Source organism: Dipodomys merriami, unplaced genomic scaffold, assembly GCF_024711535.1.
Source record: "Dipodomys merriami isolate MVZ:Mamm:240054 unplaced genomic scaffold, mDipMer1.0.p SCAF_39, whole genome shotgun sequence".
Lineage (NCBI taxonomy): Eukaryota > Metazoa > Chordata > Mammalia > Rodentia > Heteromyidae > Dipodomys > Dipodomys merriami.
Window position 1 is genome coordinate 4,893,220 of NW_027205492.1, and position 26,554 is coordinate 4,919,773.

The 26,554-nt window shown below is 46.8% G+C and overlaps 2 protein-coding genes across 3 annotated transcripts; both read left to right on the plus strand.

Moving 5' to 3' along the window:
• Positions 1 to 158: 158 nt before the first annotated feature.
• Positions 159 to 18,676, plus strand: Dnttip1 (deoxynucleotidyltransferase terminal interacting protein 1). 2 transcript variants are annotated; one of them, XM_069989857.1, is made up of 13 exons: positions 159 to 324; positions 876 to 946; positions 2,810 to 2,906; positions 5,185 to 5,283; positions 12,681 to 12,749; positions 12,988 to 13,044; positions 13,308 to 13,366; positions 14,524 to 14,572; positions 16,090 to 16,148; positions 16,241 to 16,301; positions 16,982 to 17,053; positions 18,168 to 18,223; positions 18,334 to 18,676. In XM_069989857.1, the coding sequence occupies exons 1-13, from the start codon at positions 220 to 222 to the stop codon at positions 18,470 to 18,472; spliced, it is 993 nt and encodes a 330-aa protein (XP_069845958.1). In that variant the 5' UTR covers positions 159 to 219; the 3' UTR covers positions 18,473 to 18,676. The 2 variants fall into 2 exon arrangements, with proteins under 2 accessions (XP_069845958.1, XP_069845959.1); XM_069989858.1 differs by having other exon boundaries at positions 160 to 324; positions 14,527 to 14,572.
• A 984-nt stretch (positions 18,677 to 19,660) lies between these two features.
• Ube2c (ubiquitin conjugating enzyme E2 C) lies at positions 19,661 to 23,481 on the plus strand. Its single transcript, XM_069990124.1, has 6 exons — positions 19,661 to 19,816; positions 20,090 to 20,117; positions 20,671 to 20,757; positions 22,559 to 22,763; positions 22,868 to 22,927; positions 23,234 to 23,481. Exons 1-6 carry the CDS (start codon positions 19,716 to 19,718, stop codon positions 23,290 to 23,292), a joined length of 540 nt encoding a protein of 179 aa, XP_069846225.1. The 5' UTR covers positions 19,661 to 19,715; the 3' UTR covers positions 23,293 to 23,481.
• The last annotated feature ends 3,073 nt before the right edge of the window (positions 23,482 to 26,554 follow it).

Below are 26,554 nucleotides of genomic sequence, written 5' to 3' on the forward strand. Positions count from 1 at the left end.
CAAACACCCCAGCTCCGCCCCCAAGGCGCCGCCCTCCTGGGAGGAAGCCCCAACCACCTACTCACACCCAAGCGAGCAGAGGCGGTTCGGTTCCCATGGTAACGCCGCAGCTCTCCGCGTCGCGCTTCCGGGCCGAGGAGAGGCGCGCCCCGATGACGTCACTGCGCCACTTTCCGGCCGGTGGCAGAGTCGAGCTGAAGTTGTGGGGTCGAGGACGCCATGGGGGCCACGGGCGACGCTGAGCAGCCGCGGGGACCCGGCGGGACAGAGCGGGGCAGCCTCGAGCTGGGGGATGCGGGCGCAGCCGGGCAGCTGGTTCTCACGGTGAGGGCGCCCCCGGTGAGACCTGGGCTCGGGCCGGGCAGGGCCTCGGGGCTCCCGGGACCCTGGCCCGCGGGCGAAAGAACGCGGCGGCTGCTGCGGCGGCTGCCGCCCAAGGATTGCGGTTTTCGCAGTCCGACGACCCGGGTGCAGATTCTGGTGTCGAATTCCCGGCTAAGTGGTGTGGGCCTGCCCCGACCAGCCCTGAACTCCAGGTTTCTTATCTCTAAAACGGAGATGATTAACACCCATCTCACGAAATTGTAGGGATAGGGTAATACACACCGGTAAAGCTCTCGGTACATCACCTGCCACAGAATAGACCACTGCTAATCATTGGTTCCCTTCCTCCTGCCAGTCCAGAAAAGGCAGGAAAAGTCCTCATTTCCTCCTCCCTGGCAAGGCCTTCAAACCTCTGTTTTCCCGGTTATCCCAATGTAGGAGAGGTGGCAAAGATCTGGGAAGCGGGAATGCCAAGGTTTAACCCATAGCCACTCTCCGTCCCACCCCAGGGTCACGGGCCTCGGTGACCTTTGCTGTCTTGATCCCCACAGAACCCTTGGAACATAATGATAAAGCACCGACAGGTGCAGCGAAGGGGCCGCCGCTCACAGATGACGACCAGGTAAGGCTGGCCCCGAGTGGGACTTATATCTCAGACATTGACTTGGATTGGAGTTTTGCAGCCCCACTATGCAAGGCTGAGATCGGCAGCCCAGAGGGAGCACTGGACTGAAATAGAGAGAGAGAGACGACTCAGGTTCTGTAACTTCATGTGACAGTGAGCAAGTCACCTACCCTTATGAACTACTCATCTACAAAATTGGGGTAGTGGTAGATTTAACAATATGAAAAATCCCTAACTGTGGGAGAGCTATAATCAATAACCAAGGTGGAACTAAAGCCCTCTATGAACAAGAGCCTTGGAAAAGTTCAAATCTGAACATCCTCATACACTGCATACAAAATAGCGTAGTGAGCATGAGGAAGTGCCAGTGTTCATGCTTTCCTTCCATTCCCCTTAAGCATTCTTCAAGGAAATAAGGAGGATTCGGTCTAATTAGGAAGGAAACACCGTGTGACCCTACTTCCGACTGCTTACTTCATTGTTACCCTTGGCTTGTTAGTCAAGGCTAATAAAAGCAAGGTGGCTGTAATGCTTGGGACTTTCCCAGCATAACAGTCTGCAGGGCCACTCATGTATCCCACACCTAACATCTGCTGGCTCTGCAGTGTGGAGATTAAGAGTATCCTTGGAGTCAGACAGCTGTAAGTTGTTTGGTTTGGCTTGGTCTTGTGATACTGGGATTTCAACTCATGGCTTACTAGGCAGGGGCTCTCCCACTTGAGACATGTTCCCATCCCTCAGATAGTCATCTTCTAATATAGAAGATTTATTAACAAGTTCTTTAACCTCTCTGAGCCTCTGTTTTCTCAGCTGCAAAATGGGGCTAATAATAATAACCAGCTTAGGGAGGGGAGAGAGCATAAAAAAATAGGCCTTTGGGCAGAGTGTTGATGGCTCACGTCTGTAATCCTAGCTTCTGAGGATGCTAAGATAAAAGTGTGAAACCAGCCCAGGCAGACAAATCCAAGAGATTCTTATCTCCTACTAGCCAGCAAAAAGCCAGAAGTAGAAATTTGGCTCAAATAGTAGAACAGCAGCATTAAGTAATAAAGCCAAGCAATTGTGCAAAGCCTTGAGTTCGAGCTCCAGTATTGGCTGGTTATATTTAATCAGGATAAGGATTAAATGAATGTTCACTGTAAATATTAAAATATAGTTTTCTGTAAAAATACATTTCATAAAACTAAAAATAATAGTTACTTCATAAGAGAATAGTGATTTGCATAAAAAGTTAGCACATAGCCAGTTTTTAGTGAAAATTGTCTGGTATTACTGTTAAAAAAATCCTGTGTCAGGGCTGGCAACGTGGCTCAGTGATAAAGTGCTTGCCTTGCACGCATAAGGCCCTGGGTTTGATTCCTCAGCACCACATAATCAGAAAAAGCCAGAAGTGGCACTGTGGCTCAAGTGGTAGAGTGCTAGACTTGAACTGAAGAGCTGAGGGACAGAGCCCAAGCCCAGAGTTCCGGCCCCACGACCAGCCAAAAAAAAAAAAAAAAAAAAAATCCTGTGTCAATAATTGAGCAAAGTCAGGTGCCAGTGGCTCACACCTGTGATCCTAGCTACTCAGGAGGCTGAGATCTGAGGATCCCAGCTCAATGCCAAACTGGGCAGGAAAGACTGTGAGACTCTTACCACCAAAAAACCACCAGAAAACCAGAAGTGGCACTGTGGCTCAAGTGGTAGAGTGCTTGCCTTGAGCTGAAGAGCTCAGGAACAGTGCCCAGGCCCATAGTTCAAGCACCACAACCAACATAATAATAATAATAATAATAATAGTAATATAATAATAATAATAGAGCAAATTGGGAAAGGATATGTTTGAGATACGTCCCCTGATTCTGTCTCCTTGTTGACCAGTTTCACAGATCCTGCCATCTCCATGGATCTCCTCCGAGCTGTCCTGCAGCCTAGTATCAATGAAGAGATCCAGACTGTCTTCAACAAGTACATGAAGGTAAGAGGGCCATAGAACTAAAAACGAACGTGAATTTGAGATTTGATCTCCAGCACTGGGGGAGGGGATGGAGGAAGCTAAGGGATAGCTCCTAAGCCCTGAGTTAAAGCCCCAGTAATGGAAAAAAAAATTTTTTTAAATTAAAAAGCAAGCCACGGGCTGGGAAGGTGGCTCAGTGGTAGAGCGCTTGCCTTGCATGCATGAGGCCCTGGGTTCAATTCCTCAGCACCACATAAGCAGGGGGAAAAAAGCCAGAAGTGGTGCTGTGGCTCAAGTGGTAGAGTGCTAGCCTTGAGGTGAAGAGCTAAGGGACAGCGCCCAGGCCCAGAGTTCAGGCCCCACAACTGGACCCAAAAAAAAAAAAAGCAAGCCAGCACTGAAACTTGTTAAAATTGGTTTGGGAAACAGGGAAGGGAGAGTGATAGATGGGGTGAGATTAATGAGAATGTATTACAAATATATGGAAATACAACAATGAAATCCTCTTCTGTATAACTAATATAAGCTAATTTTTAAAACTTGGTGTGACAGTAACCCCTATAATCCAGCTACTAAGGAGGTAGAGAAATGCAATTTTGCAATTTGAGGTAAGTCCTGGGAAAGTTAGCACAAGGCCATAAATGCAAAACAAAACTAAAAATGAACAGGGACTAGTGCTGACTCAAGTGTTAGTATCGCTTGTGTGGCAATAAAGATTTTTTTTGTTGGTCATGGGGCCTGAACTCTGCCTGGGCACTGTCCTTTAGCTCTTCAGCTCAAGGCTATGGCTCTACCACTTGAGCCACAGCGCCACTTCCAGCTTTTTCTGCTTATGTGGTGCTGTAGAATCAAACCCAGGGCCTCATACATGCAAGGCAAGTACTCTACCACTGACCCACTTTCCTAGTCCCATAAAGAATTTTTTTAAGCTGGGCGCCGGTGACTCATGCCTGTAATCCTAGCTACTGAGGAGGCTAAGATGTGAGGATCACGGTTCAAAGCCAGCCTAGGCAGAAAAGTCTGTGAGACTCTTACCTCCAATTAACCACTAGAAAACTGGAAGTGGTGCTGTGGCTCAAGTGGTAGAGTACTTGCTTTGAGCTGAAGAGTATAGAGATAGCGCCCAAGCCCAGAGTTCAAGCCCCACGACTGACAAAAAAAGAAAGAAAAAAGAATGTTCTTTAATACAGATTGTTTCAAAAATCAGAGCTAAACGTCATTAAAATTCATTTTCCAGAAATACCACTGTTAGCAGTTACTATTAGTCCAGCAGAATTGTGTTAGCATGCATATGTGTTTGTTTTTTAAGATTATTTTACACATACTGTTTCGCAACTTAATTTATTTCAGTTAATATATTTTTGTCGTGTTTCTAGTTCACATCATAATGGCTCATCCTGTCTCATTTATAGTAGTTACAGAGTAGTATGTTTTATGGATGTACATGTACCATCTAGTACCTGGGACATTCAGACTGTCTCCAGTTTTTCTCCATTACAAACAATTCTACAGTGAATGCTATAAATGTGCATCTTTGTTCACTTGTGCAGATATTTCTGGAAGATAATTCCTTGAAGTGGGATTAGCGGGTAACAGGAAAACGAAATATTCTGCAGGAAGTTTGTGTTGGTTTACATTTCTACAACAGTGTTAGAAAACGTTTTATTCATGATCGGACTTCATTCTTGGATCTAATAACTTAATCACCAGTGCAATATTCCTATGCTATCCTTACTATAGTGTGTTTTTATACCTGTGCATATGTGTGTGCACATGCACTGATACTAGGGTTTGAATTCAAAGCCTTGTGCTCTTACTTGGTTTTTTTGCCCAAGGCTGGAGCTCTACTATTTGAACCACAACTCCACTTCTAGCTTCTTGGCAGTTAATTGGAAATAAGCATTTGGGGCTGGGAAGGTGGCTCAGTGGTAGAGTGCTTGCCTAGCATGCATGAAACCCTGGGTTCAATTCCTCAGCACCGCATAAATCAAAAGGCCAGAAGTGGCACTGTGGCTCACATGGTAGAGCACTAGCCTTGAATTGAAGAGCTGAGGCACAGTGCCCAAGCCCAAAACTCAGCCTGGGCACTGTCCCTCAGCTCTTCAGCTCAAGGCAAGCACTCTACCACTTAAGCCACAGTGCCACTTCCAACTTTTTCTGCTTATGTGGTGCTGAGGAATCAAACCCAGGGCCTCATACATGCAAGACAAGCACTCTACCACTGAGCCACCTTCCCAGTCCCTTGGTTTTTTTCTTTTGATTGATGCAAATGACCTTATCCTCTTGTTTACTTCCCTAGTTCTTCCAGAAGGCGGCACTGAATGTGCGAGACAATGTTGGAGAAGAGGTTGACACAGAGCAGCTGATCCAGGAAGCCTGTCGGAGCTGCCTGGAGCAGGTGAGACCAAAGGAATCAGCAGACATAGACCTAAAGCTAAGAAAGGTGATCCAGCAGTTTATACACTAAGATTGGAAGGCAAACAAATTCATGAAGCAGTCCCTATTTAAAAAAAAAGAAGAAGAAGAAAAGAAAGAGAAAGAAATTTGATCTTTTCGTCATTGTTATTTGGAGGACTGCCCAGCAGGCTTGGGCTGCTTGCTGACAGAGAACCAAAGATAAGTAACTATTGTGAGCTAGGAATGGTGATAAATGCAATATTTATATCTCAAAAAAAAAAAAAATCCATAGGCCAGGCACCAGTGGCTCATGCCTGTATTCCTAGCTACTCAGGAGGCTGAGATCTGAGGATCGCAGTTCAAAGCCAGCCCAGGCAGGAAAGTCCATGAGACTGTTATCTCCAATTAACCACCAGAAAACTGGAAGTGGTGCTGTAGCTCAAGTGGTAGAGTGCTCGTCTTGACCTGAAGAGCGCCCAGGCCCAGAGTTCAAGCCCCACGACCAACAATAAAAAAATCCATGGCCAGGGCTGGGAAGGTGGCTCAGTGGTAGAGCACTTGCCTTGCATGCATGAGGCCCTGGATTCAATTCCTCAGCACCACATAAGCAAAAAGAAAAAAGCTGGAAGTGGCACTGTGGCTCAAGTGGTAGAGTGCTAGCCTTGAGCTGAAGAGCTGAGGGACAGAGCCCAGGCCCAGAGTTCAGGCCCCACGACCAGACCGAAAAAAAAAAAATCCATGGCCAGGCACTTGTGGTTTTATACCTGTAAGCCTAGCTACTCAGGAGGCTGAGACATTTCATAGCCAGCTCAGAAAGGAAAGTGCATGAGATTAACCACTTGAAAACCAGAAGTGGCGCTGTTGCTCAAAGTGGCAGAGTACTAGCCTTGAGCAAAATTGCTGGGAAAGCACCTAGGCTCCAAGTTCAAGCCCCACAATGGAAAAAATAAAGCCAGGATGTAGCTCAGCGCTTGCCTAGCAAGTGCATCATCCTGGTTTCAATCCCCAGTACCAAAGAAGAAAAGACAAAAAAAATAATAATCCAGTTAAGGAAAAAAAATTATGCAGCTTGGCTCTATTACAGATTCATATCTATAATCCTACCTACTCAGGAGACAGAGATCTGAGGAATCACAGTTTTAAGCCAGCCGGGGAAATAACTCTGTAAGACTTTTTTGTATATGTGTTTGTCTATGTGCTAGTACTAGGACTTGAATTCAGGGCCTGGGCACTGAGCTTTTTCACTTAAAGCTGATGGTAAACTACTTGAGCCACAGCTCCACTTCATGCTAATTGGAGATAAAAATTCTTGTGAACTTTTTTGCCCTGGCTAGTGTTAGCCTTAAGCAGAAGAGCTAAGGAACAGTGCCCAGGTCCTGAGTTCAAGCACACACAGTCACACAGAAGCAAAAATTTTGTTCATAATAATAGATCATAAGTACACACACACACACACACACACACACACACACACACACACACACACACACACACACACACACACACACGGAGAGGCAACTATATAATATGAATGTACTGATTAAACTCATCAAAATGTATGCATACATACATCAGATCATCACATTGTCTTAAAATATACGGTTTCGGGGCCTGGGAAGGTGGCTCATTGGTAGACTGCTTGCCTTGTACCACATAAGCAGAAAAAGCCAGAAGTAGAGCTATGGCTCAAGTGGTAGAGTGCTAGCCTTGAGCTGAAGAACTGAGAGACAGCACCCAGACCTAGAGTTCAGGCCCCACAACCAACAAAACAAAACAAATATATATATATAAAACTAGAAAAAAATAAAAATTAAAGTAGCAGACCAAAAAAGAAAAAAGTTATTGACTCAAAAGCTGAGATCTGTCTCACTTCTGCAAGTGCTTAGAATCACCTTCAGTTAGTCACAGTTCCTTTGATGTCATGGGGACCAGCACCCTTGCTGCCTGCCTGATGGTCAGGTGTAGTCAGAAAGCATGACATCAAGTCTATAAATGACTGTTCCTGAGACAGTGGAGAACCTGTTTGATGTGTCAGCTGCTGTTATTAATAGGATTGTTGGTATCACCCAAATTGTTTGCTTGACTTTGAAACCATTAGCTGTCAACGATGGAAATTTCTTACCAGGTGCAATGGTGCACGCCTATAATCCCAGCACTTGGGGCTTAGGCACAAGGATCATGAGTGCAAGGCTAGTCTGGACAATACAGAAAAGAATTCTTCGGTATACCATGAGATTTGGAAGGGTACTTAGAAGACCAATGAGATGGAGTAAAAGGTAAAGAAGAAGTTAAAGCTAAGTAACTTGCTCAGTGAATGGTTGTACCTTTCCAGTATCCTGATCCTCCCACCCAGTGTCTACTAGGTAGTGGCCCCTTAGCAATACTGATGTAACTAAGAAGCCAGAGTATGGAACACAGAAGGTTGGTGCTCGGAATCAGAGCACAGGGGGGTAAAAGCCCAAAGAGTTTTGTCCTCATCCATTATGAAACCAATAAAACAAAAAATTTAGAGCAAATTTTTTTGTTGTTGTTCATGTAGGTCACAGGGCTTGAACTCAGGGCCTAGGCACTGCCTGTGAGCTTTTTTGCTCAAGGCTAGCTCTCTACCATTTTGAGCCACAGCTCCACTCTGGTTTTCTGGTGGTTAATTGGAGATAAGAGTTGGGGATGGGGGAGGACTCTCCCACCCAGTCTTTGAACTGAGATCCTCTGATCTCAGCTTCCTGAATAGCCACATCTGTAATCCTAGCTATTCAGGAGACTAAGATCTAAGGATCACAGTTCAAAGCCAGCCCCAGCAGAGAAGACTGTGAGATTCTTATCTCCACTAGAAAACTGGAGTGGTGCTGTTGCTCAAAGTGGTAGAGCACTAGCCTTGAAGACAAAAGCAGAGGGATAGTGTCCAGGCCCCGAGTTCAAGTCCCACGACTGACAACAAGTGTGTGTGTGTATGTGTGTGTGTTCTGTCGCCAACTCTTTAAGTGTTGGTATCTCCGAAGTACAGCCCTCATTTCCCTTCTCTTCTGTGGCTCACACTCCTGAGTTCATTTAGTCCTTTGGCTTAAAAACCAATTTAATTGTTGATACTCATAAATTGATATGGTGGTCCTGAGCTCTGTCTACTCTCCTGATCCATTCTTCTCCCAGCAGTCAAACTAATTTCTGAAAAAATGAGATTGTTTGATCTGGGAAGGTGGCTCAGTTGGTAGAGTGCTTGACTTGCATGCATGAGGCCCTGGGCTTGATTCCTCAGCACCATATAAGCAGAAAAAACTGGAAGTGGCGCTGTGGCTCAAGTGGTAGAGTGCTAGCCTTAAGCTGAAGAGGTGAGGGACAGCACCTAGACCCAGAATTCAGGTCCCATGACTGACCAAAAAGAGAGAGAGAGAGAGGTTATATCATTCTAAAACCCTCCAGTAACTTCCCATTGCAGACAGAATAAAATGCTGAGGCCCCACTTTGATGCTCTGAACCCTGCCTGAACCATCTGCCTGCCTCTAACGACTTCCTTGCAGCCTGCCACTTCATTGTTAGTTATTTCAGCCATTGTAGACTTGTTTCTGCAACTGCAGCACACCTTGTGTAGGGCCCTCACACTGTGTCATCATCTTACATCTAAAGCAGCTCCTAGCCAGGCTCAGGGCCTGTAATCCTAGCTACTCAGGAGGCTGAGATCTGAGGATGGCAGTTCAAAGCCAGCCCAAGGCAGAAAAGTTCAATGTGGCGCTGAGTTCAAGCCCCATGACTGGCAAAAAAAAAATAAAATAAAGTGGCTCCTCACCTTACTCCCTTCCCTGCCTCTGACACTTCCTTATTTCTGTCATTTCTTTCAACCTAATGTTAGGGCAGTTACTTTTTGCCTCCCTCCCACTCCTACAACAGTTGAGGTCTGATTTTGCTCACCACTGTATTCCCAGCCCTGGAATATGACTAATCTGCAGTGTTTGCTGAGTGGTTAAATAAATGAATGCACAAACAAATAGGCTACCTGCTCTTAGAAGCTCCATCTTCACTGGACAGACAGGTAGGGACCAAATCGCCATCCTCATTAAAAAGGAAAAAAATTGCCAGTTGCCAGTGGCTCATGCCTGTAATCCTAGCTACTCAGGAGGCTTCGATCTGAGGATCGCAGTTCAAAGCCAGCCCAGGCAGAAAAGTCCATGAGACTCTGATCTCCAATAAACCACTAGAAAACCAGAAGTGGCACTGTGGCTCAAGCAGTAGAGCGCTCACCTTGACCTGAAGAGTGCAGTGACAGCACCCAAGCCCAGAGTTCAAGCCTCACGACCAACAAAAAAAAATAAAATAAGGAACAAAGTTTAGAAGATAAGATTGTAAGTTCAATTTTATTTAACAACTCATTAAGTTTGACCGGTAAAACTAGAGCTCCTTTTCAGCTAGAACTGATAATTTTTAAAAAGCCATATATTGCTGGGTGCCAGTATCTCACACCTGTAATCCTAGCTATTCAGGAGGCTAAGAACTAAGGATCACAGTTCAAAGCCAGCCTGGGCAGGAAAGGCCATGAAACTCTGATCTCTAGTAATCCACCAGAAAACCAGAAGTGGCGCTGTAGCTCAAGTGGTAGAATGCTCACCTTGAGCTGAAGAGCTGAGGTTCAGTGCTCAGGCCCAGAGTTCAAGCCCCATGACCAAACAAAACAAAATAGATGTTGATCACTTACACCTGTAATCCTAGCTACACTGCTGAGAGGATCACAGTTCAAAACCAGCCAAGGCAGGAAAGTCCATGAGACTCTTAGATCCAGTTAAACCAGCAAAACACTGGAAGTGGTAGTATGGCTCAAGTGATAGGCAGCATTAAGCCAAAAAAGCCACATGAGAGCATGAGGCCCTGAGTTCAGGCCCCAATACAGACATAAACTAACAAATAAGACTTTGACAAGAAGTGTACTTGTTACCTTACTCATGTAACTGTAACTGTAACTTCTCTTTACAGCATCTTTACTATATATAGATATAAATATCTATATATAGTTTTGGGTTGTTTTTATTTATTTATTTTTTTGGTTGTGGGGCTTGAACTCTTGAGTCTAGGCACTGTCCCTGAGCTCTTCAGCTCAAGGTGTGTGCTCTACCACTTGAGCCACAGCACCACTTCTGGTTTTCTGGTGGTTTATTAGAGATAATAGTCTCAGGAACTTTCCTGCCTGGGCTGGCTTAGAACTGCAGTCCTCAGATCTCAGCCTTCTGAGTAGCTAGGATTATAGGCCACCAGTGCCTGGCTACAATAATAATTTTTTTTTTTTTTTTTGGTCCGGTTGTGGGGCCTGAACTCTGGGCCTGGGCACTGTCCCTCAGCTCTTCAGCTCAAGGCTAGCGCTCTACCACTTGCACCACAGTGCCACTTCTACCTTTTTTCTTTTTGCTTATGTGGTGCTGAGGAATCGAACCCAGGGCCTCATGCGTACAAGGCAAGCGCTCTACCACTGAGCCACCTTCCCAGCCCCTAGAATAATAAAACTTTTAAAAATAAGATTAAGTAAAAAAAAATTATGAAGGCTGGGTATGGTATATGCTGTAGTAATCCCAACACTCAGGAGACTGAGAAGAATCTAAGGTGGATAGTTTAGATGGATGAGGAGAGAGAGAGAGAGAGAGAGAGAGAGAGAGGGAGGGAGAGGGAGAATCAGTTTGTAAATGTTAATTGAAACTGAAGGAAGATGAAAGCAGATACCATGTCTAATGAGAGAGGAGGGAATAAGAGTAAGAACCAGACTGAGAAGAAGCCAGCAAAGAGGACTGAGTGGCCAGGGAAAGCCTGTGGAAAGAATGTGTCCAGTAGGGGGAGCACTCAGCACTGTAGAAACCCTTCCCATGACCCTGAAATGCCCTGATCAGCAAAGCCTTTGCCACCTTACCTTACCACCTGTCCACCTTACCTCCACCAAGTGCCTTGCTCCTCACATGCTGCTCTCCCTTCCCTTTGCCCATTAGTTTCCAGGCCATTCTTTCTTACTCATACAAGCCAAGTGTTCCTCCTGGGACTTTTGCACCCCTCTCCATTGCTGAAACATACCTCTGCTCAACTTCTCTTTCCTGTGTTTGTTTGTTTTCCTGAGTGGGAGTTACTATTCTATCCCAAGCTTATTTCAAACTCCAGGCTTGAAGCAGTCCTCTTTCCTCAGTCTCCTGGGTAGCTGGGTCCACAGGCATGCACCATCACGTCTGTTCTACTCAGCTGGTCCTGTAGTATCCTCTGTCTCAGCTCAGGCTCTCCTCAGCCCTCCCACTTAAAGAGCCTGCCCTCTTTAGGATTATCACAAATACTTGAATTTTTTTTCTTCTTTGCATTTATCATGATCTGCAATTATCTTTTTTTTTTTTTTTTTTTTTTTTTTTTTTTTTGCCAGTCCTGGGTCCTGAATGCGAGGCCTGGGCACTGTCCCTGAGCTGCTTTTGCTCAAGGCTAGCACTCAACCACTTGAGCCACAGCACCACGTCTGGCTTTTTCTGTGTATATGGTACTGAGGAGTCAACCCAGGGCTTCATGCATGCTAGGCAAGCACTCTACCACTAAGCCACATTCCCAGCCCCTGAAATTATCTTGTATGAATGCTTACAAGCTCATTCTCCAGTCCACTCACAGGACATAAGCTCCACAGGACTTAGGAGCTCCAAACCTGCTGTCATGCCCATTTATGTTCCAGGAGCTCCATAGGTATACTAAGGGAAAACAGTTAACAGGAATATGTATGATATTAATGGATGATATATATTGATACGGAAAAGTAGGGAATAACCTGCATTGAAACACCAACAGTAGTTTTCTGTGGGTAATCAAATTTCAGGTTTAATTTCTTAGTTTTGTTTATTTACTATCTTTTCAAGAATAATCATTAATTTTTTGTTTTGGTCGGTTGTGAGGCTGGAACTCAAGGCCTGGGCACTGTTGCTGAGCCTCTTTGTGCTCAAGGTTGGCACTCTACCACTTGAGCCACAGCACCACTTCCAGTTTTCTAGTGATTAATTGGAGATAAGAATCTCACAGACTTTCTTGCCAGGGCTGGCTTTGAAGTGAGATCTCAGCTTCCTGAATAGCTAAGATGACAGGCGTGAGCCACCGGTGTCTGGCTTCATGAATTTTTTAAGATGGATGGATGGATGCCTCACACAGACCCCCCCTCCCTTTTCCTCCAGCTTTATGAGCAGGCAGAAGAGGAATGTGCCCACTAAGGAAGCCCACATCTTTGTAAATGAATTCATGTTCTATGCCTTTCCATCTTACTCACTGAAAGAAAAGTATATACATCCATTCCTTTTTATTACCTGTAGAGAGGCTTTAACCCAGTTTGGAGTTGTGTTTACAAAAATGAGTAGGCCAAGGGTATGTTTACCTACCAAAAGTGAGTGTTAACTCTCATTTGTTTCCTTTCAGGCCAAGTTACTCTTTTCAGATGGAGAAAAAGTAATACCTAGATTGGCCCATGAACTTCCAGGGATAAAGGTCAGAGTCACTGTGGCCTGGGATATTGGGTGGGGGGAGAGCAGTCAGGCTGGGACACAGGTGAATATGGAGGCCAAGGAGTTTCATGTACCACCCCTTGGTGGGACCAGGTCCAGTTAGCCTCATACTAGATGGGCTTCTGAGGCCTGGGACTGCAGCTTTGTCTCCTGCAACCCCCAAAAGACTTGCTGCTCCCAGGTACTGGCCTTCCACCGACTCTCCTGCCTTTTCCCTACAGCGTGGGCGGCAGACAGAAGAAGAGTGTGCCCATCGAGGAAGCCCCATTCCCAAAAAGGTGAATAAGTCATTTCTCTATTTGATTTTTCTAACTGGGAAAAGACGCTTCCACTGAAGAGGAAGGCAGTGGGCTTCCTCATGCGCCTTGGGGTTGGGTCTCCCAGGAGCCCCAGAGAAGCCATATTCTCCCTGCTGGTCCCTCCCAAGCATTATTTGGTCTCTTTGGAAAACCATCTTCACCAATGACCCCGAACCTGAACGTGGGCAGTGAGCAGTAGGCAAGTATTCCCACAGAGAACTAATAGCTCTTCTTTGTGGCAGAGGAAAGGACGGCCTCCTGGACACATCCTGTCAAATGACCGGGCAGCCTCTGGCATGGTGTGAGTAGAGGCCAACAGTGTGGTGAGAGCTGAAGGGAACAGAGGGAAAGAGGCCCCAAGGGAAGGATCCCCAATTGCATCCAGTGAAACCAGGTCCATCGCTTATGCCACCGTGAAAGAAGGTTACTAGGGCATTGAGAACAAAATGTTTTATCCAGTTTTGCTCCAGAACAGTTGAGTCCAGCTTGACTAAACACCAGACTTGTTCCATTTTTTGTATATACTGGACACTATAGCTGACCAAATACTAAATAGACTACTTCTTAGTCCTAATAGCACCCTCTAGAGAAGGTATTCCTTTGGCAGATAAAGGAACACACTCGGAATTATTCGCCAAAGATCATAAGATTAATAAGGGGCAAAACAAATACTGCATTACCTACAGGATGGTCATTTTCAGAGTTCTGATAGTCCTTCCACTCCCTGCCAGTACACATGCACAGCTTCCTACTAGCGGTGTCAGGCAGCAGAGCAGTAATACATCTATTACATTTGGTGGATCTGCCTGACATCCTCTGCACTCAGAACTAATGGTTCATATGGCGTTGCACATGCTGAGTTTGGATAAATGTGTAATGACATGTATCTTAACTATTATGGTATCACACAGAAAACTTTCACTGTGCCAAATATCTTCTGTACCCCTCCTACTCATCCCTTCTCTTCACCCTGGGTTTACAGGGTTGAAGCAGCAGAATCCTTTTCAAACAAAACTTTATACAGAAGACCAGTATATAAAACAGAAAAGTCTACATAGATCTCGCTAAAGGGGAAGGGAATAGTTTCAGATGACTGGCTCAGATGAAGTAGTATTACCCATCACCTCTCAAGTTTGTCTCCCTCCTGAAACACTTTGGTTCCTCATGAATTGTCACAAGATGGAGAGGGCTGTTTTCCTATGCAACTGCCACCTCTGGACAGATAAGAAGCTGCACCTAGCCTTGGGGCAAGCCAATGCTAGGGCATATCAGAGCCAGTACTAGAATGGCTTCTGGAGCAGTGCTTCTTTCCCTTTGCTTCTACTGAGTTACCAGAAAAAGTGCCCAGAGACTAAAGTGAGCGTATTTGAAGGGCTTCCACCGCAGCTGCTGCTTCCTCCCCCTCTTGGGCATTGCCTTCACCCTTAGAAAATTCACCTGTCTTCTTCCCTTCCTAAGCAGATGGAAGCCAAAATCCTGTGAACCAATTCGCCGAGAAGGCCCCAAGGTATGCTTCTATGATCATGGCAGTGACTGTTACCTCAAAGAGACAACTAAGGCTCTGGGGCCTCCCCACCAGGGAAAGCAGTTGGGGAGATACAGGATGTGTTCACACTATTCCAGAGCCATTTTCCCTATCTTCCTCCAGCTACCCTGCCTCCAGAGAGGATAACGTGTAGGAATTATAATGAGAAGGAAAACCAAGAGCCCAGCTGGAGATGTAGCCCAGTGACATAGCGCTTTCCTAACAAAATGTCTACTGAGAGCTGAGGCCTTTGATTTACTAACACTTTACTCATTAGTTAATATATGACAGGCACTGTCCTAGGTGGATTTTCCTCACTTAATCTTTGTAACAAAGTTAATTTGATTCTGTTCCTATTCTTTAGTTGAGACAATCACCCCTACAGGCAAAAATTACCTCATTTTCTGTAGTTGTCTTACACCCTCCACACACTTGAGACTAGGAAGTGACAGAGCCAAATCTCAGACCCAAAGTTTGTTGACACCATTAAGCTCTGTTGCATGCACAACAATCATTTGCAAGCTTTTTTAACAGAACACACTCCTCAAATAACTGCCCTGTGTGAATGTGAAGCCCAGTAAAGTAGATAAAAGTACCCTGTCACTGGAATTATGTCCAGAAGAGGTCAGGGCTACCTCTTGCCCTCTAGCCTTCTCTGGTCATTGTGCTTTTCTTCTAAAACTTCTGCCTTTAAGCTGGTGACTGTTTTCCTGGATCCTTCTGTTCTTTTTTTTTTTTTTTTGGATCCTTCTGTTCTATCCAAACTTTCCTTCTTTGTCTTGTGAGTTTTTCTTCCTCAGCAATGACTCATGTAATAGGTGCTCACCAGAATTCTCTCTTCAGTCTAGTTCCCTTAAAGCTTCTCTGAGTGATCTCAAAAAAAAATCCACTTTATGGTTTTGAGGACTGCCACATGCTACAGCTCCTTAGTCTTTATCACACACTTCTGTGGTTTAAAACTTATGTCTCTTCCTATCTGCTAGACCTCTCTGCCTATAAGTTCCACAGGCATTTCAAACACAGCAGGGTCCAGAACTAAAGTCAGAATCTTTCCTTAGAGACCTTTTCTACTCCTTACCTTAATCATCTTTGCCAGTTCCTTTCCCTACCTCCCTGTATCCAAGCAAGTCCTCAGTGATTCCACCTCCCAGATACACGGCAGTTCCTCCTTCCTCCTGCTTCTCACTGCTGCCTTCGTCATCTTCAAGGGAGACTTCCTGGCTGTGCCATCCCGTTTGGCACTTCTCCCACCCTGCACTCAGCCTTGTCATTGCCCCCTGGCACAGTGGTCTGGTCATATCTATGTCTGGGGCTCGTGGAAAACACAGACTGCACCTTATCTTTATCCGCAGCATCTAGCACAGAGCCTAGCATGTCGCAAATACTCTGTCCTGAATAAACTGATGAGTAATGTATACAGATGATGATGGGAAAAGGTCAGGAATGATTCTAGCCTCCACCATTAAACCTCAGCCTCACCAGCCTCTGTTTTTGCATAGTGGGACCCAGCTCGGCTGAATGAATCTACAACCTTTGTATTGGGATCCCGAGCCAACAAGTAAGCCAGTGAGCTTCGGTGCTGATGGAGGGGGCAGGTCAAGGGTCCACTACTTGGCGCTGCCCCTTACCATTTTGTTTTTTACTTTGTAGGGCCTTGGGGATGGGGGGCACCAGAGGAAGAATTTACATCAAGCACCCACACCTCTTTAAGGTAGGTGAGTGCCAGGTTCTAGTCACTCTTGTACCTCACACTTTTACCTTTCATGATGTACTCAACACTTCTGTACTTTAGTACTAACAGCTATTTCCCACACATTGTGTCCCAAACACAGTTTGAAGAGCTACTGTTTGAAAATAATAGGAAATTTTAAATTTCCTATTATTAAATTTAAATTTTAAATTTCTACTCCCCACTTAGATGAATGTCTATTTTATCAGTCACAAAAGCATTTAAATGGTCTAATTCCATCAGAACAGTAATGCACTTAGTTGTGTGTTTTGCATCTATGCATCAGGCTTGGTGCCCCTTGCCAGAACCACACAGCCAATTTTGTGGTTCCAGCATCAGAGGCTAGATCTGCCACTTTCTGTGCAGGTTCCCAAGTGCTTCAAAAAGGGAGGGAGGCAAGGAGGGAAGGCTGAAATCCTAATTAACCAGTCCCACTAATTGCCAGAGATGGTGTGTTTTAAGGAATGAAGGGGTTGGGAATAGAAGTATATCGCATCTCTGAGAATCGTGTCAGAGTCCTGTTCCCCTGGGCTCCACTCGGCTTGCTCTGAAGAGATCAGTGAGCACTCTGCATCCGCCAGGGTAGGACACAGTTTGGTTCTTACTAAGAGGAAAGCCCCTCCCACCAGGCTAATGTTTGCTGGTGACTTCATCCCTCACAGTATGCAGCTGACCCCCAGGACAAGCACTGGCTGGCTGAGCAGCATCATATGCGGGCAACTGGTGGGAAGATGGTAAGCACTGTTCATATGTACCACTGCCAGGGACCCACCCAGCCCATGGACCAGGATTCTGGCTGTTGATGACAGTTCACTTTGAAATCTGGGAAACTCTCTAAGCCCAAAGAATGTGAGAAGGGAATCTTGTGGAAGCCATCGCTTCATTCTTACAGAGAACATTGAAATCCACAGATTTCAGTTTCCCATGTCTACAGCTTCCGCTCTGTCCTCACCCTCCCTCCTCATTTCCCCAAAACCACATCTTTGCATTGCATTAGCTGTGCCTAGGCATGGCAGTTACATTTAATGCTACTTTTCCTTCATGGACCGTGGATAGAGTTTTCCACTGATGGCAACGCTCTTCTTCTGACACAGCTGTAGACTCTTTTCTCAACACAGTTCTGCAGGCTGCCCCTTGTCAATAGGAGTCAGCGTGTGCGGTGGAATGTGTTTGCTATACATGGCAGCGCCTCCCACACTCACTTGTACTTCCCCAGCTCTTAACAGCAGCAACCTTAGAAAACACATATTTTCTAAGGTATGTGTTCCAAAATTGCCATGGAGGGCTTTCCCACCCAAGGACTCATCCTACTGCTATAACTGCTCCACATGTCCTTGCAAACTGGCAGTGAGAGCTCTCTCTCATTACTTTATTATTCTATGTCCGTGCTTTATTTATCTATTTTACAAAATATTTCAGGAGCTTACCACTGGTAACAGGAAAAACAACATAAATTAGAAAGGTGTGGCTGGAGGTGTGGCTCTGTGGTAAGAGTGCCAATCATGAGCAAGCAAAAGCAAGCCCAGACAGCTTGAGGCCTTCTGTTCAAGCCCTGATAGGAGGGGGGTTAGCCAGGAGCCCTTATCTCACACTTGTAATTCTAGCTCTGCAGGAGGCTGAGATTTGAGAATCAAGGTTCAGAGGCAGTCCCTGCTATCCTTCCCATAGGTTGCTATTTAAAAGATTTTTCTCAAGGAAGTATTCCCCAGTTTCTCTCTACTTTATTCTTCCCTGCTAAACATCTCTCTCCTACCTAAAGTAAGTAGCCTTACTTAAAACAGATCTTTAAGAAAGTCTGGACTGCAGTGAATGAGGAGCAGTGACCCCTCTCCCTTGCTCCCACTGCAGGCCTACCTTCTCATTGAGGAGGACATCCGTGACCTTGCTGCCAGCGATGACTACAGGTAAATCCAGTGAACCTCCTGCCCCTTACACGAACCACTCTCTGCCCCTGAGACGAGACTGGGCCTACTTCCTTCCTTGTTCTTAACTTCCATTCCAATGCCTGTTCTAGAGGGTGCCTGGACTTGAAGTTAGAGGAGCTAAAATCTTTTGTCCTACCCTCCTGGATGGTTGAGAAGATGCGAAAGTACATGGAGACACTACGGACAGAGAATGAGCATCGTGCTGTTGAAGCGCCTCCACAGACCTGAGGGGTCTCCTCTGTACACTGGGCAGCACCTCCGAGACCCTCTTCACCCAGCATGGCTGAGGCCATTCCTGAGACTGCTTCTCAATGGATCTCAGCAGCGTTGAGCTGTGCATGGGCGAGTTTGTAGAGCATCCCAGGACTGGCAAATTGGTTCGATATTTGTAAAGTTATTGGAATAAGAAGCAATTAAACAGTTTTTAATAAATGCCCTTGGAGAGCCTGATCTACAACCTATCTTGTGGGGGCTGACAGAACATCAAGGATTCCAGAAGCAGGTGCCCTCCCCGCCATCTCATAAACCCAGGCTTTAGGGATCCAAGCTGGGAACACCATGAAGGACAGGGATGTTCCCTGGAGATTTGATGACAGACCAAAGGAAAGTCTCTGTTTGCTTTTTGTTGTTGTTGTTAGTCATGGGGCTCAAACTCAGGACCTGGGTGCTGTCCCTGAGCTCTTTAGCTCAATCTAGCATCCTACCACTTTGAGCCACGGCTTCACTTCCAGTTTCCTAGTAGTTAACTGGAGGTAAGTCTCATGGACTTTCTTGCCCAGGCTGGCTTTGAACCGCGAACTCAGATCTCAGCCTCCTGAGTAGCTATGATTACAGGTGTGAGCCACCCAGCGCCTGCCACTGTTTGTTATTACCCCATTTTACAGGTTAAAGCACTAGCTGACCTGATCAGTCATAAAGTAAACCGGTTGGAGAGGGATGATAGGGGGTCTACTGCTCTGATCATCACCCCCTACCCATCCAGATACTTGGGACCCCAACATAGATACCAGAGCCCTTGGAATATGGAGAGAAGCTAAGCTTCTGGTTTGGGACGTCGGTGCTGCCAGATTAGGGAGGCTCCCTTTCCAGGAAGAAGTGATCTAGGCAGGGCGTGCCAGGAGCCTGGAAGATAGCACGGCCTTGGGCCTTCAGGAGCACGTGGACGGTTTCTAGGCCCTTTAATGGTCGGCGTCTTCCAAAGGCCACCTATCCGCTGCACCTCGCTAGTTAGTGGCAGCAGCTCTTTCCAATCGGGGGCCCGCAGTAGGCCCGCACCGCCCAATAGCGGCGCGCCGGTGGGTGGCCCGGCAGCTGCGCGGCAACGGGGCTCTCGCATTGGCTGGATCAAACCCAAGCGAGCCTGCGATTGGCTGACGCTGCCGGAGGGTTACGATTCAAACGCGGGCGGGCGGCCCGCAGCCCAGCAGTTCCCCCGGTGTGGACTTTCTGTCTCCTTGCCAGCGCCGCCCCGATGGCCTCCCAAAACCGCGACCCAGCCGCCGCCAGCGTCGCCGCCTCCCGCAAAGGAGCCGAGCCGAGCGGGGGCGCTGCCCGGGGCCCCGTGGGCAAGCGGTGAGTGGTGCGGACCGAGGGACGCTCGGGGAGCGCGGAAGGGTGGAGACGCTGCCGGGGTCCCCCGGAAGACGCCGGAGGACACCGGGGAGCCGAGAAGGCGCCAGGAACTGGGGAGGGGGACAGTGCACTCGGGGCCTCCCGCACAGAAGAGGAGTGTGGCCTTGGAAAAGGGAGCCCCTCCGCGACAGACCCTTAGGAGAGATTCGGGGGGACGGAGGTGCCCCACCTGACCACCACAGACTCCCAGGTGACTCTCAGTTCTCTTTGCAGGCTACAGCAGGAGCTGATGACCCTCATGGTGAGTGGCCCAGTTTTCTCAGATCTCAGTTGATCCATCCTCCACCTTCCACCCAATTATCAGCACCCTCTTTTCCTACATCAGGCTCCCTGCTAGACACGGGTGGGAAAGTCAGTATAATTTACTCAATTCTGAGAAATCACTCCTCCCACCCATACCTAAACAGTCTCTACCCCCCAGTTCCTTCCATCCCCTCCCCCCATGAAGCTCTTTCTAGAACGGTTCCCGGAAGTCATCCTAAGCCTGCCCTGCCCTGTCCACCCTGGCTTCCTAACCCCAAGTTTTACCCATGACCAATTCCTTGCTTTCTTGATGTTGAAATCTTTGCTTCCTAATCATCTTTTGCTGAATTATCCCTAAATTAAGTACAAATCCTTCAGTGCCATATGGCATAATTGAATTCCTGACACCTGATAAGATTATGGGTGTCCGGCTGCCTTCTGTGTCCCCACACAACCCCTTTCTCCTTCATCTGGTGATGAGACTGTCAGTGGGTTGCTTTATTTGGGCTCAGGCTGTAATGACACCGGGGTTGCTGTATTTCTTCCTCTAGATGTCTGGTGACAAAGGAATTTCTGCCTTCCCTGAATCAGACAACCTTTTCAAATGGGTAGGGACTATCCATGGAGCAGCTGGCACAGTAAGTGTAGGATGGGGTGGGAGAGTATCGCTGTGCAGAGTTTAGGAGGTGGAGGGATGAGATCCAAGTTGCCAGGTCTGCTTCATTTCACTGTTGGCTTCGTAATACAGTCCCAATACCTGTTCACACCTCGCTTGTCCTTTCCTTTTGCTCAGTGAAAGGGTGGGTTTCAGGCTGAGTGTGTCAAGCCTATTATAATTCTAGCTATTCAAGACGCTGAGATTTGAGGATTGTAGCTCAAAGCCAGCCAGGACAACAAAGACTGGGAGACTCTTGGCTCCAATTAACCACCAAAGAGCTGGAAGTGAAAGGACAGCACCCAGGCTCAGAGTTCAAGTCCCCTCCCCACCCCACCCCCTACACACACACACCAAGACACCAAGATAGGTTTAAAGCAGACTACAGGACACACACACACACAGGACACACACACACACACACACACACACACACACACACACACACACACACACACACACACACACACACACACACACACACACACACACACACACACACACACACACACACACACACACACACACACACACACACACGTTTAAAGCAGACTACAGGACCAGACCAGACCACAGTGAGGTGAAGAGGTGAAGAGAATAAGTTTTGGGCACAAAGTCTCAAAACAGCCGCTTCTCTCATTGCTGTAGGCCTGGTTTAAGTAACAAATCCAGACCTGTCGAATCTAATCTTTTTCTTCCTATTGGTGCTTTGGCTCAAGTGGTAGAGCACTAGCCTTGAGCACAAAAACTCAGGGACAACGCCCAGGCCCTGAGTTCAAGCCCACAACCAACAAAAACAAACAGCATAGCCTAGTAGCTCTCCAGGTACCAATTTATAGTCATTAGATCAAAGAGTTACTGATCTCTCTACCAGATTAGAGGGAAGCAGCTGGACTAGCTCAATAAACACCCAGTCCACTTTATTCTCAGACCAGCTCAAAAATTCCAACCACTGGTGGGGGCTCCTGCTTTTAATCCTAACCACACCTGAAGGAAGCTGAGTTGGAGGATCAAGTTTGGAGACCAGGCCAGAAAGTCCAAAAGCTCTTATCTTCTATTAACTAGCAAAAATAAATAAATAAAAAGCTGGAACTGGAGGTGTGGCATAAGGTATAGCTTAGCCTTGAGCAAAAAGGATAAGAACCAGTGGCTCTTGCCAGTACTCCACACTTGTAATCCTAGCTACTCTGGAGGCTGAGATCTGAGGATCAGTTTTGGTTTTGGTTGGTTGTGAGGCCTGAACTCTGGCCTGGCCCCTGTCCCTTAACTCTTCAGCTCAATGCTAGCACTCTACCACTTGAGCCACAGCGCCACTACCAGCTTTATTTGCTTACGTGTTGCTGAGGAATCAAACCCAGGGCCTCATGCATACAAGGCAAACACTACCACTGAGCTACCTTCCCAGCCCTGAGGATCACAGTTAAAAGCAAGCCCAGGCAGGAAAAAGTCTTGAGAATCTTATCTCCAGTTACCCATCAGAAAACCAGAAGTGGAGCAGTGGCTCAAGTGGTAGAGCCCTTGTTTTGAGCAAAAAAGCTCAGGGACAGTAACCAAGCCCTATAACTAACCAGAGAGAGAGAGAGAAACGTGAGTGATCCCAAGGCCCTGAATGCAAGCCCCAGTACTAGCACCAAAATAAATTCTATATAACATACATTATATATTTTTATGGGGTGTGTGTGTGTATCACCTGATATCATCTGTAATCCCCACTTGTGGGGCTTGGGTGGGGATATGGGGCTGAGGGGAGGGACTTACTTACTTCCCGCCTCTCTAAATACCAGGTATATGAAGACCTAAGGTATAAGCTCTCCCTGGAGTTCCCTAGTGGCTACCCTTACAACGCACCCACGGTGAAATTCCTCACGCCTTGCTACCATCCCAACGTGGACACCCAGGGGAACATCTGCCTGGACATCCTCAAAGACAAGTGGTCGGCCCTGTATGACGTCAGGACCATCCTGCTGTCTATCCAGAGCCTACTAGGAGGTGACTTCGGAGGCCACCCCATCTCTCACACCATGGAGATTAGTCAGGAATCCGCTAGGTTAACCGTCTCCACCCCCTTGACTCTTCTGTCTTTCCTCCCACAGAGCCCAACATCGAAAGCCCTTTGAACACACATGCTGCTGAGCTCTGGAAAAACCCCACAGGTGGGTCCCTCTCCAGCTTAAGGTGATCCCTTCCTTTGAGCTAAGTGGGGAATGGCCACTTCTCTGCCTTCCATATTTTCTAAGGGGGCTTTGGATAAAATGCATTCCCCCCCACCCCAATTCACTGGAAGCAAGGCTGTAAGGATCCTGATTGCCTTGATAGCAAAGGGGAATCAACACACACACACCCCTGTGCCCGCCCCTTCCCAACCTTGCACCCCTGTGTTCAGGAAGCCCTCTTGCCCACCTTCATGAACTCCTGACCCCATCACTCACCTGAGACTCCCCCCCCCCGTTCTCTTTCAGCTTTTAAGAAGTACCTTCAAGAAACCTACTCAAAACAAGTCTCCAGCCAAGAGCCTTGACCTGAACTGTCCAGCTTCTCCTGTGTTGTCTGTTTTTTCCTTAGTCTACCTGTCCTTTTCCTTGACTTCTGTACAGGACTCTTATCTTGAGCTGTGGTGTTGTTTTTGTTATGTTTTCTGTTTTTTAAATTAAGATTTAAGTCCTTGCAATGTATATTAAATAAATAACATTTGGGTTGTTTTTGTAAATGTTACTGCCTTGCAGTTATTCTCAGGTCAGAGGTGTTTGAGATAGAGAGAGGTCTGGCTTACCCTCTGGTTCTGTGTTGGTTTGTTCCGTTTTGTGGTACTGAGGATGGGACCCAGGGCATTGTGCTTCCTAGGCAAGTGCTTTGCCTCTTTGGTCTCTAAAGGAGTGGAAAAGCCCTGTTGACAGTGAGGCCGCGTGCTGGCTGATCATTCTGTATCAGTTTTCTTCACAATAATAATGCCTGTTTGGCTTGGGTACAATCCCCAGCACCAAAAATAACGATTCTACACAGTTAGGACACATAGTAGGACTGTTAGTGAATGTTGGCATGACTGCAGCTATATTTCACCTGGAGGTGAGCCAAACCTGAGGATGAGGAGGAGTGTGTATTACATGAGAGAGGGGATGGCTAGTCACTACTTTCTGGCAGAAAGAAGGCCACCCTACAGCAGGCCCAGGCTGTAGAGGAAGCCCCTCTGTCTGAACCCTCAAGACCGAGCTCTGAGACCATCCCTGCTGCCACAATGCTTCCTCCAGCTGCAGCCCCCATTGGGCCAGTTTTCCGCTGGCCTGCATGTTGGGGAGCCCCTGGAAAGAGCAGGATGAGGTGATGGGTCCTGCCCATCACCTACAGGAAGCACCGCACCCAGGTGTGCTCCATCACCCGCCCATGTCTCTGCCTCGGAACAACCTAGTCAGCTCTGCCAGCGGCTGACCGTGGAGAAGCAGGAGAGGGTCAAAATGTTCTCACAAGCCCCTTTCTATCGTGTTATCCCAATCCCTCTCCTTTCTCCTAAGCCACCCACCAAGCAATCACATGTGAAAAGGACTGGAAATGTCCAGTCTGGGATTGGAACATGGGTGTTTTTGTCTAAAGTGGGCTCTCAAGCAGGCGCTGGTGGTTCACACCTGTAATCCTAGCTACTCAGAAGGCTGAGGTCTGAGGATTGGGGTTCCAAGCCAGCCCTAGCAGAACAGTCTGTGAGACTTTTTATCTCCAATTAACCTCCAGAAAACCAGAAGTGGCACCGTGGCTCAAAATGATAGAATGCTAACCTTGAGCAAAAGCTCAGGGACAGACAGCACCCAGGCCCTGAGTTCAAGCCCCATGACCCACCATAAACAAAATGGGCTCTCCGTTCTCTCTTGAGCATAGTCTATTTCTCAATCTAATATGCATATGTAAGACCCACCTGAGAGCTGTTGCTATTTCTTTTCCTGTCTGTTTAAAGCAAGCAGAGCAAAGTTCATTCGAAAGTGAAAAAGCCACCAAACAGAGGAACCCAAAAGAAGAGTCCCAGGATGTCATTTCTGATGTGGGATGGAGGGCAGCATTGCCTTTCTTGTCAGTTCCCAGGTGATGAGGGTCTAGTTATGTGTGAGCTAGGCCTCCTGATGGTTCATGTTGAAATCCAGCCCTGGGAGGCAGGGGCAATGTGGTCTGGTTCTTGCTACCACACTAGATACCACCTGGAACCTGATGGAAGGGATAATATCAGGCTCCAAGAATTTCACTTAGAGAATGCCCTAAAAGTAGAGCTCAGAACTTGGTGCTAAATTGCTTCTAAATGTGGTGTATCTTTCACAGGGCTGGGGTCTGAACTAAGGCAGGTACTGATATGGCCCATGTGTACCTATTTTAGACTGCCCTAGTGTATGGTCTTATTGCTGCTATTATGTGGTGCAGATATTGAACCCAATGGTTTAGGAAAATGCACTTAAATTAGATCCAGCCCTTCTGTTGTTTTTTGTTTTTTTGAGACAGGCTCTCTAACTTTGCCTGGCCTGCCCTCAAACTCATGGTCCTCCTGACTCTGCCTTCCACGTAGCTGGGATTATGGGCTTAAACCACTATACTCCCTGACATGTGGTCCTTCATCCATAGAGTTGGGTCCCTAGTCACCTGGCTATCTTGTATCAGTCACAAGGACTGATTAAAAATCAGAGTGTTTCTGGAATTAAGAGTATAAAACTTTTACTAGTAGAGTGACTAAAAGAGACAAAGAGTCAATTTAGGATGCTGCTTACAGACAGCTATGGCAGGAAGAGAGAGAAAGAGAGCTAGCTTTCCATTCAGGTCTTGGCATCTTGGTTCCATGAACCAAATCCCTTTGTGATTTAGGCCTATTTGGTTCAGGTTTCTGACACTTGTAACAAAAGAACTGTGATCACTGGTCTCATTCACACAATTGAATGCCAGGAGGGAGACATAAGAAATTTCTTGGGTAGCAACCACATCAGGGTGTGGAGCAAGGAGAAATACAGGCTGATCACAGTCACCTATCAGTTCTCCAATGGCTTCACTGGCCATATGGAAATGTTTAGCAGAGCCCAGCATTGTAGCACATGTGTGTAGTCCCAGTACTCCAGAGGCTGAGACAGGTGAATCAGGAGTTTCCACCAACCTGGGCTACAGAGCCATACCAAAAAGAAAGAAAGGAAGAAAGGAAGAAAGAAAGAAAGAAAGAAAGAAAGAAAGAAAGAAAGAAAGAAAGAAAGAAAGAAAGAAAGAAAGAGAGAAAGAAGAGAAAACTGAATCATTTACATTGCTACTACATGCCAGTGTGACCACAGTACTGGCTATTAATTTTAATATTATATTTAAATTATTATAAAATGATAATTACTGTTTGAGCCAGTACTGGGGAATGAGAGGATGGGGCTGATATCGAGGCTTGAACTCAGGGCCTGGTTGCTGTCCCTTAGCTTTATTTCACTCAAGGTTGGCACTCTACCACTTGAGCCACAGCTCCACTTCCAGCTTTCTTGTGGTTTACTGGAAGTAAGTCTCAGGCTTTCCTGCCTGGGATGGCCTCAAACTACAAGCCTCAGATTTCAGCCTCTTGAGTAGCTAAGATTACAAGTGTACACCGCTGGCTCCCCACTGAGCCAACATATTTTTTTTTAATGGGGTTGAGGGCTGGGAAGGTGGCTCAGTGGTAGAATGCTTGCCTTGCATGCCTGAGGCCCTGGGTTCGATTCCTCAGCACCACATAAACAAAAAGAAAAAAAAGCCAGAAGTGGCACTGTGGCTCAAGTGGTAGAGCGTTAGCCTTGAGCTGAAGAGCTGAG